Source organism: Petaurus breviceps, unplaced genomic scaffold (assembly GCF_028583685.1).
Source record: "Petaurus breviceps papuanus isolate PSGF00001 unplaced genomic scaffold, PetGlider_PUasm1.0 90822, whole genome shotgun sequence".
Taxonomy (NCBI): domain Eukaryota; kingdom Metazoa; phylum Chordata; class Mammalia; order Diprotodontia; family Petauridae; genus Petaurus; species Petaurus breviceps.
Genome location: NW_027187351.1, coordinates 11,317,336 through 11,328,670, shown reverse-complemented (window position 1 = coordinate 11,328,670; position 11,335 = coordinate 11,317,336). Strand labels below are relative to the sequence as shown.

The following is an 11,335-nucleotide window of genomic DNA, read 5'->3' as shown; positions in this document are numbered from 1 at the left end:
CTTAGCCCCAATTGCCCTCCGAAAAAAAAGCAAAAAAAAAAAAAAAAGAAAGAAATCAGAGGCCTGCTGACTTGCCCAAGTTCTCACATCTACTATCACATCAAGGGTAGAATTTGAACCCATCCTAGGAATCCAGGGCCAGGCTTCTTTTCTCCATATCATGCTGCCTATTCCCCTCATTTTATAAATGAGGAACCTGAAGCCTAGAGAAATAAATGGTTTGCCTCAGTTTGCACAGGTAGCATAGTAGCAGAATTAGAGTTTGAACTCAGATCTTCTGACTAAATCTTGTGCCTTTCCCACCATACCACAATTTCTTTAAGTATACAAAATGCTCATATTGATTAAATTTCATGTTTTTTAAGAGAATATAAGTTCCTTGAGGACAGACTTGGTTTTGTCTTTTTTTTTTTTTAAAGCAAGTGGGGTTAAGTAACTTGCTCAAGGTTACATGGCCAGTTATTTCTGGGTGTGATGCTAAGTATCTGAGCCTGGATTTGATCCCCAGGTCATCCCGACACTGGAGCTGGTGCTCTTTACTTGCTGAGCCACCTGGCTGCCCCTTGGTTTTGTCTTTATATCTCTTAAAGTCTCAACAGAGGGCTTTGTATATTAGATTCTTAATAAATGCTTTTAAAATTGAATTGAGAATAAAGTATCAAAGTTATAATCGAATAATTACACAATTTTGAAAGACATATACACTAAGGCAGGGATCTCTAAGTTTCTTCACAGTCCAATCTATGAAGCAAGAAAATACTGATTCCTACCACTTTTGTCTGAGGTAGAAAGAAGACCTGCCAAATATGACATCTGGGAGCGTCAGGCAACTTGGAAAGCATAGGAATGAGAAGGAATGGTATTAGAGCAGAGATCATACCTGAGACAGAGTAGGCACTTTGTAAATGTTTATTGACTGACTGATTGACCTTGGGAAAATTATCTTGAAGAAGTTTTCCATTTATAGCAACTGTGCATAGCCAAATGGGAGTACAGAAAATAGTAGAGAGGGAAGACCATTGCTTCCTACTGGGGCATAGATGTTTTGGGCATCTGAGTTAAAAATAGTGTATAATTGTGGACTATAGTTTGTCTGAATGGCAACACCTTGAAAGTTTCTTTTCAATAAATACATATTTTGCATGATACTATTGTCCTTGGCCTGAATAATAGGCTTCATTTCTGTTTTGTTAAATTCCCCAGAGAGGGGGAAATAAGCAAACAGTATTCCACCAGATGGTGCTATATCTAGACAAGAAATTACAGATTTATCTAATCTAAATACCAAAAGACATTTCCCCAAAAACCATTTCCTCTATTCTTTCATAAAAAGATATAATTAGTAAGAAAATTCAGATATCTAATAATTGGCAAAACATCTAGGTTTTGTTTCAAAACCAGGTTTGTCCTCCAACTTTCCTTTCATTTAACAACTGAAAGTAAGTGAAGATAACAGCATAAAACTCATATCTGGGTTACAGTACCTGTTCTTGAACAGGTGTCCTGATACAATGGAGGAGTTAATCTCTTTTAGTTTTAATGTATGCCTTGTTTAAAGGGTTTGTTTCATAGCACTAAAGAATGGGGCAGGCCAAAGTGAGAATACGATCTCCTGCCCTGGAACTGACCTGCAGTACATTTCTGATTCATTCAGATATGCAAATAAATACATTTGTGATGTTGCACTTAGCCTTAATACTTTGAGAGGTTAAAAAAGGCAGAGGTCGGGGCGGCCAGGTAGCACAGCGAGTAAGATCACTGACTCCAGTGTTGAGGTGACCTGGGGATCGAATCTGGGCTCAGACACTTAGCACCACACCCAGAAATAACTGGCTGTGTAACCTTGGGCAAGTTACTTAACCCCGATTGCTTAAAAAAAAAAAAGGCAGAGGTCCAAACATTAGACACTTTAAAAATATTTGTAATACATTGATATAATTATATATGTGACATGAGAGCCTTTCCTATGTCAATAGTCAATACTCACTAAACATTTATTAAACACTTACTATGTGCCAGGCACTGGGGAACACAAAAAGAGGTTAGAAACAATCCCTAATGTCAAAGAACTCAAAATCTAATGAGGGAGACAATAAGCAAACAAATATGTACAGACAAGTTTTATAGAGGAAAAATGGTAAATAATTAAAAGAGGGAAGGCAGTAGAAGCAAGAGGGATTGGGAAAAGTTTCCTGTAGAAGATGGTTTTTAATTGGGACTTGAAGGAGGCCAGGGAAGCCAGTAGACAGAGATGAAGAGGAAGAGCATCCCAGGTATGGGGAACAGCCAGAGAAAATGCCCAGAACCAAGGAGATGAGTTTGTGGAACAGGAAGTCATTGTCACTGGATTGAAGAATACATGGTAGGGTGTAAGAAGATTAGAAAGTAGGAGGGGACCAGGTTATAAAGGACTTTGACTACCAAATAAAAGATTTTTATAATTTATCCTATAAATGAATGAGAGCCACTAGAATTGATTGAGTAGCAAGTGATATGGTTGGACCTGTGCTTTACAAAAATTACTTTGATAGCAGAATGGAGGAGGAATAGGAATGAAGAGAGACTCGAGGCAAGCAGACCCACCAGTATGATATTACAATAGTCTGGGTATGAGGTGATGAGGGCCTCTACTAGAGCGGTGGCAGTACCAGAGAGGAGAAAGGGGATATATTCTGGAGATGTTGCAGAGGGGAAATGGACAGGCCTTGGCCACAGATTGGATATGGTGTGTGTGTGTGTGTGTGTGTGTGTGTGTGTGTGTGTGTGTGTAAGATAGTAAGGAGTTGAGGTTGACGCTTAGTTGCAAGCCTGGGGTCTAGGAGAATGGTGGTGTTCTCTATAGTTATAGAGAAATTTGGGAATGGGGAAGGTCTAGAGGAAAATTTAATGAGTTTGGTCCTTTATAGATTTAGTTTAATATGTCTCCTGGAATCCAGTTTTAAGTATGTAAAAGGTAGTTGAAGATGCCAGATTGGAGGTCAGCAGGTAGGTCAGGACAGTAGAGGTAGACAGTAGAGATTTGAGAGTCATCAGCATAGAGATGGTAATTGAATACACAAATGCTGATGAGATCACCAAGTGAAGTAAAATAGAGAGAGTAGAGAAGAGGGTCCAGGACAGAACCCTGTGGGACACTTATGGTTCAGAAGGATCTAGATGAGAATCCATCAATGGAGAATGAGAAGAAGTGGTCAGATAGGTAGGAGCAGTACCAGGATAGAATGGTATCCCAAAAACCTAAAGATGAAAGAGTATCAAGGAGGAGAGGGTAATCAACAGTGTCAAAGACTGTAGGGACATCAGAGAGAATGAGGATAAAGAAAAGGTCATTGGATATGGCAACTAAGTTGGTTGGTAATTTTGGTGAGAACCATTTTGCTTTTTTTTTTTTGGAGTGGGAAAGGCAGGGGAATTGAGTTTAAGTGACTTGCCCATGGTCATATGGCTAGTAAGTGTTAAGTGTCTGAGGTTGGATTTGAACTCAGGTCCTCCTGACTCCAGGGCCAGTGCTCTATTCACTGTGCCACCTAGCCACCCCAGAGAGAACCATTTTGATAGAAGAATGAAGTCAAAAGTTGTATTGCAAGCAGTTAAGAAGAGAGTGAGAGGAGAGAAAGTGGAGTAGCTATTGTGGATAGCCTTTTCAAAGAACTTAGCAACAGAGGGCAGAAAAGATATAGGAGGATAAGAGAAATAGGCCATATTTGTAGGCAATATAGAAGGAGCTATTAGACAAGGAGAGATTGAATATGAGTGACACAGTGGGAATGATAGAGGGGCAAATCTGTTGGAGGGGACAAGATAAAATGGGATTATTTGAGTAAGTAAAGGTAACATTCTAGGAAAGTTGCTTTATGGGGGCAGCTAGGCTGCACAGTGAATAGATCACTGGTCCTGGAGTCAGGAGGACCTGAGTTCAAATCCAGCCTCAGATACTTAACACAAAAACCTAGCCGTGTGACCTTAGGCAAGTCACTTAACCCCAATTGCCCCTCCAAAAAAAAAAGGCAAAAAAAAAAAAAGAAAGTTTTTTTATTCTGAGGTTAAGGAGAAAAACACAAAGTCAACTAAACAGTAAGTATCTATTAAATTCCTATTATAGCTAGGTGGGCAGCTAGGTGGCACAGTGGATAGAATGCCAGGCCTGCAGTTAGGAAAACTCATTTTTGTAAGTTCAAAATCTGACCTCAGAAACTTACTAGGTATGTGACTCTGGGCAAGTCACTTAACTCTGCTTCAGTACAATTTTGTACAATGAGCTGAAGAAGGAAATGGCAACCTACTCCAGTGCCTTTGCCAAGAAAATCCTAAATGGGGTCACCAAGAATCAGACATGACTGAAATGACTGAATATCAAAAATAGGCTAGGTAGGAACTGATGATACAGACAGGGAAAAAACCTACCCATAACTTTAAAAAGACCTAAATTTTGCTATATTCTCTTCTCCCTTTCCAAGGAAGCATCTCACATAAAAATGAATTTTATATCATAACTTTCTAGATATGGTCATCTACACGGCACACACTTGTTCCTCAACCTTTTGTAATCTGGCTTCTGCTCCCCACACTATGCTGAGACTGCTTTCTCCAGGGTCATTAATAACCTTTTAATAACAATGTGCAAAGACATTTTCATAGCCCTTATCCTTTGGCCTCTTTGCAACAAATCCCATTGCTGATAATCCCCTCCTTTGGGATACTCTTTCCTCTCTTCGTTTCCATAATATTGTATTCTCTTGATTCTCTAGTATAGCTACACTGTCTCTTCCACTGAATTCAATCCTTTCTCTTGCCCACCCCCAGGCCCCAGGAGAAGGGATGATGTCAGATAGGCTGCTCATCTTTGATCCAGGGTATTTATAGCATCATGCCATCAAAGGAAGCACAGTAAGTGGAAAGAGCTTTGGTTCTAAAATCAGAGAATGAGTGTTCATAATCCTGCCTCTGATTTTTATTACTTCTTTGACTATGAGTTCAAGCCTAAACTATAGCCACATCAAAAACATCATCTTATTGAAAAGGTACATTCAAGGCATTACTCTTGGTAGGTAGTCCACAATTATGGACATTATTATTAACTCATATGCCCAGAATATCTGAGACCTAGTAGCAAGTAGTTAAGCTCCCTGGGCTTCAGTTTCATCCATAAAAGGAGGGGGTTGGATTAGATAGTCTCTGAGGTCTCCTACAATTTTAGACTGATCCTTTTTGTAAGCCAGTAGTGGCCTATAAAGGATTAATTAATATCTTCTAACTTTGTAAAATCTATAAGAATATGGACCATTCACCACTTGATAAATGATCAAAGGATATGAGCAGGCAGTTTTCTGATGAAGAAATCCAAACAACTTATAGTCATAGGAAAAATGCCCTAAACCATTATTGGTTAGAGAAATATAAATTAAAACAATCTTAAGGTATCATTTTACATCTATCAGATTGGCTAAAATGATTGAAGGGAAAGGGACAAATGTTGGAGGGGATGTGGAAAAATTTGGGCACTAATTCATTGTTGGTAGAATTGTGAACTGATCCAACCATTTTAGAGAGCAATATGGAATTATGCCCAAAGAGTTATTAAACTACCTATATTGACCCAACAATGTCACAACTAGGTCTCTTTCCCAAGATGATTAGGGAAAAAGGAAAAGAACCTATATGTTCTAAAATATTTATAGCAGCTCTCTTTGTGGTGGCAAAGAACTGAAAATTGTGGGAATAACCATCAATTGAGGAATGACTGAACAGGCTGTGGTACATGATTGTGAAGTGCTACAAGAAATGGTGAACTTGATGATCTTAGTAAAACATGGATAGACTTGCAAGAAATAATGAAGAGTGAAATAAGCAGGATGAAGAGAACATTGTGTACTGTAACAGTAATATTGTTTTTAAAACAACTTTGAGTGATTAAGTCATTTTGACTATTATAAATACCTAAATTAACTATAAAGTACTTACGAGGAAGATGCTATTGGCATCCAGAGAAAGAACTGATAAATGGAAGTATGTTTAGGATGATTTTATGTAGGTATGTATATGTGTGTGTGTATAAATATATATTTCTGTCTAATGGCAACCATCTCTAGAGCAGGGGTAAAGGGAAGAAAAAAAAGGAAAATTTTACATGATAATTTTAATATATATTTAAAATGAATAGCAAGTTTTGCTTTTTTTTTTTGAGGGGGGAAGGCAGGGCAATTGGAGTTAAATGACTTGCCCAAGGTCATATGGCTAGTAAGTATGTCAAGTGCCTGAGGTCACATTTGAACTCCGGTCCTTCTCACTCCAGAGCCAATGCTCTATTCACTGTGCCACCTAGCCATCCCTGAATAGCATGTTTTACATAATAGATTTGAAGTTTCATGTGCAATCATATTTTTTATTATACTATATTATGGAAATGCCTATTTTATTCCATAAATTAAAAATAAATAAAACTTTTTTTAAAAAGTAAAAAAAATTAATATGTTAAGTGTAGATGTGTGGGAATTCTTGTTTTCTTAGCAAATATTGGAGAAATTTAAAAAAAAACCCTCACCCTAATCATTTTAGGCAAGTAGATTAATAGCCAGTGGCAAAATAGCAGTGTCAAAATCAAGTGAGAACTTATGGAAAAACCCTGGTGAGCTTTTTTCTTTGGCATGACATCAGTCAGTTTGTTCATGGAGAAGACAACTGTGTTGGCTGCAAACCTTTAAACTGTTCTGTTAATATATGCTATGATTTATCTTATGTTTATCAATAATAGCTAATAATAATAGGTAATCTTTATTACCTTACTATGCACTTACTATATTACGCTTACTATACACCAGGCTACTTGCTAAGCACTTTATCATGACTATTATCTCATTTGTATACAATTATTATTATCTCATTTGATCCTCACAACAACCCTGGGAGGTAAGAGCTATTTTTATCCCCATTTTAAGGATGAGGAAACTGAGGCAAACAGAGGCTAAGTGACTTGCCTAGGGCCACATAGCTGGTAAGTGTTTGACACCATATTTGAATTTAGGTCTTCCTGATTCCAGTTCCAAAGTTCTATCCACTGCATCACCTAACTGTCCATGCTTTTTGCATAAAAACAAATGACCTGCTCTATACTAAACCTGATTCATATGGCTCCATTCACTTCTTCCTTTCTGGGGACACCCCCTTAAACTTTTGAGCCCATAGCTATATCTGTAATTAGCAAGTTTCTGCAATTGCCTAGGTGGGGGTGATGAGTCAATAAATGTGAGAATTTGGGAGCCTACTTCCACTATCAAAAAGTTGGGAAACCCCAGCAACAAATCCAGTACAGGCCTATGGCATTTCTGGGCACAGAGCAGAAAGCCGTGGATACACATACACACAAAGACACAGGGAGAGACAGAAAAGCAGAGCGACATAGAGAGATAGGAAGAAAGCAATGGAGCTGTATAGAGAAGCTATAAATACAGGCCAGGGATTAAGGATTTGGCTCCTTCAGAGCACTAAGCCTTTCTTATCTTTACAGCTGTTCTTTCAAGGGCGAGAGTTCTAGCCACATCCTCTCAGTGAGTCCCAGCAGCAATTGTAGGTGTCTGTGAACCATAACATTAAACATATATGTATTTGTATATGTAAGCACACATTTATGTAAAGGGTTATAGAGGCAGAAATATTATTCTATAGTACTAGAGAATATAATATAGTAATATATAGTATATGTTGTATATATACTCTGTGCACATATAGGATATATCCCATATATGCACAGAGTAGGCAATTTTTGTAGATTCCTGATTATATATCTGTATAGATATATTGATAAAGGGTTTCTGATCAAAGCCACTTCTGCTGACTTCACTGCGCTGAATAGAAGGATGTGACTCATACTGACCAGATCAAAAGGACTTTTGGAAAGAGGAGCTCTTGGCATGAGAAATTGTTCATCTCTGATTTTTAATCCAGTTCTTTTAAGATTTCTTGGCTGTTAACCAGTCTCTGGTTGGATGTGTGTATCTATATCTATATCTATATCTATGTCTATGTCTATGTCTATGTCTATAGCCACATATATAATGTGTGTGTATGTATGTATGTATGTATGTATCTATCTATCTATCTATGGACCCTGATTTATTTAAACTAAGGTCTTCTCTGAGGTTTGTTTGCTGCTTTATGGTTGAACTGCCACACCCAGTGAAGAAGTTAGTCTCCATTATTATCCCAGAATCCTTAGTTGATTTTTGACTGTTCTGACCCATGGCTTTTGCCTCTGTTCCTGGGGTATTGTCCTGAGGTTCCCTCTTCCCTACTCCCTTTCCCATTCCTCTATGTATCCCCAAAGAATATTCTGTCCAGAAGAGTATTCAGATTCCTTGCCCATCTGATTCTGTTCCCAGATGTGGCTAGATAGGACAGAATAATGCCATAGATTTAGAAGACTTACCAAAAAGCATGCTTCCTAAAAACATGGAAATTAAGATCTTGGCTTAAAATTGGCTTCTTAGTACAGTTATTTAGCTTTTGACCCATCATTCTCCTAATTAAAGCATCATCTGTGTTGGGAAATAACTGTTTTGTGACCCCTATAAAATTTTAAAAAAGAAGAAAGCATTTGTAAGGTACCTTGATTGGAAAGAATGAGTCATAATAACAATAATGCACATTTATACAGTTTTATTTTAATTAAGCACATCATATACATTGATTCATTTGATCCTCACTTTCAAGAGAGGTTAGTAGTAAAAGAATTATTATCCCTATTTTACAGATGAAAAAACCTAACCTCAGTGAGATAGCTATTAACTGACAGAGTAAGAAATTCTTCTAATCTAGGTACTCTTCCCTAAAAACTCTGCTGTCCCTACAAGTTAGGTAAAATAATCACTTTCCTTATTATAAATTATCCCATCTCTCTAATTTGCTAAAGAAAACCTCCAAATAAAGAAGAGTTTAGCAGAATCTTTTAAGGAGATGAAAAAAATGGTTGGTTTTGCAAAAAAAAGGATCAGTTAAATACAAGAGATGTTTACTTCCTAGTTATATAACTAATGGATATAAATCTACTTGCCTCAAAGATAAGGCTGTTTTTGTATGTGTTTCTAGTATGTGCTGGTCAATGTTTATCAATTGGGATATCAATTGGAGGGGAGGGAATATATTGTATGCAGTACACACTTTTAAGTTTAATTTGCTTCATTAACATTTTCTCCATAGCTTTCTCAACCAATAAAACAACAAATCAAATGCAGATTTGTAGCTTTTACTAATTTCTGAAGTAGAAATGCTCACACTGAAAATTTAACAAGCACACTCTGGAGCAGCTAGGAGCTGGTTCCAGCACAGACCTGCCTTTTTGCAATATCTGATGAAACATCTGATCTTGACTTATATTCTACCAATTAAAAACCCATATGCTGGTGAAATGTGCATAACATGTGAGGGAGAGAATTCTAAAACTGACTATAATTTTGTGTTATAATCCCATATGTATACATTCATGATTGGAGTAGACTTAAGTACTTAAATGGATTCTTTGTAGATGAGGGGTTAATGCTATTTTTTTTAAAGAGCTAATTTAATCTTTCTCTAGGCTCTATTAGAGGTGAATAAAAATTGAATAATAATTAATACAAGCTATAAAATGACTCACTGAACTTTTTATTTCACATTTTGAACAATTAAAGCTTTAAAAAATTTCAAATTATGGAACTTTTGGTTAATAGGATAGCATGTAAGCTTCCTGGGGGAGCCCAGGTCTACTACATGTATTTCAGCAAAAATAAACACCAAATTTTAAAAAGATCGAGTAATGTATACAGGAACTATAGTAAATGCCATAATCCAGACCAGACCAGACCAGGACTACATAGAAAGATACCTATGGAGCCAGGCATCATTTTGACCACTTTACCCTAGGGTGGCTGAAAGTCTTTAGCCTTCTGACCCTCTGGCATGAGAGGGCACTGAAATCTGTAGAACTCAGTACTGGGGAGACAGGGAAGTCCTGGGGTAGGGCTTAGAAAACCACAACACTCTGACTGTTCTCAATGCAGATTGAGCCAGGAGCCAGCAGTTCTCTTTTTGGGACAAGAAGGCTGGAAGTCTGCAGAAACGTCACCTGAGACACTCAAAGGCCTTGAAGACTGCAGGGTTTTGAAACCAAACAATACAAGGAGACCTGAAACCTGTCAGTCCTTTGAGCATAGACACATTAGGAGAAGTGAATGTAGTAGAAGAAGCCCAGGTAATTGAGATCAGGACAAATAAGGTCCAACCATCTCAGTAACTAAGGCTTGAGACATGAATAAACAAGACACTAAACACTATGAAAAAATATAATGGATAAATAGACACTCAAGAGACAAAGACAGAAGTAACTCCATAATTACACACAAAGCCTCAGAATAAAAAAAATGACGACCTCAAGTACTATAAGAATACCTGGAAGAAATGAAGCAAGTGATAAAAATGAAATTATAAGTAAAATAAGATCTTTAGGGCAAAGAATTTTTTTTTAAATCTAATAATAAAAAGTAACAATAAATTTGAAATTTAAAGACTACAAAATAATAAGTAATTAGATCATACCTATAAAGAGTTTCTAAAGTATTACATTGAGTTTTAGTGTAAGAATATTGAAAGCTTATTGTCACCTATGATTTCCTGGACTTCGTTTTGATTCATTGCTGGCTTTGCTGCTTTCTCCTTAGAAGAAGAGGATTTTGCCCCTGTTAAGCTATGAGTTGCCATATATTCATTGGTATAAAGTGCTTGCATTATATCATTTACAAATTTTTGAGGCTTGCTCTTGTTGCAAAGGGCGATCTGCCATTTTTCAATCTTGAACTGAAAAATAAAACAATTTGTAGATATTAATATTTAATGAAATTCAACAAAACAATCAATTCCTTTTGACTGAATCTTTACTTTTCTTAATTATGCTTACTTAATTTTTCTTCTTGGGTACAGGACAAAGACAACCTTTGATTTCATTGGAAGAGAGTCCTAGTGTAGAAAGTTCCTTCACCAATGAAGATCAGTACCTATGTAACTGATAGTCTTAGGGGTGGCCATAGAGCCGGTATATGTCAGAGGCAAGCTCTTCTGGACTCCAAGGCAGTCCCTCTATCCACAATACCTCTTGTGGTTATTTGTACTGTATGAAATAACAGCATCCCTTTAAAAGTATTACATTTGACAGGCTAGGGATTTTCTTTGGTGATTTTCATTGGTATATTGAATTCCCAGATGAAGAAACTCCCTCTATCCATTCAGATCCGCAGGCACCTCCTTTGCTACTTACAGCCTAAGAGAGCTACCTAGTACACTTAGAGGGTACCCAGGGTCACACAGACAG

At 37.2% G+C, this 11,335-nt stretch overlaps 1 protein-coding gene across 1 annotated transcript in view; it reads right to left on the bottom strand.

Annotated features, from left to right (window-relative positions):
• Positions 1-5,117: 5,117 nt before the first annotated feature.
• BEND6 (BEN domain containing 6) overlaps positions 5,118-11,335 on the bottom strand; it is a 94,018-nt gene continuing 87,800 nt past the window's right edge. The window contains exons 8-10 of the mRNA XM_069070706.1: positions 10,632-10,824; positions 8,423-8,561; positions 5,118-5,226 (exon numbers count right to left, since the gene is read on the bottom strand). Coding sequence (XP_068926807.1) covers positions 5,118-5,226; positions 8,423-8,561; positions 10,632-10,824 — 441 coding nt within the window. The remainder of the gene's footprint in view (positions 5,227-8,422; positions 8,562-10,631; positions 10,825-11,335) is intronic.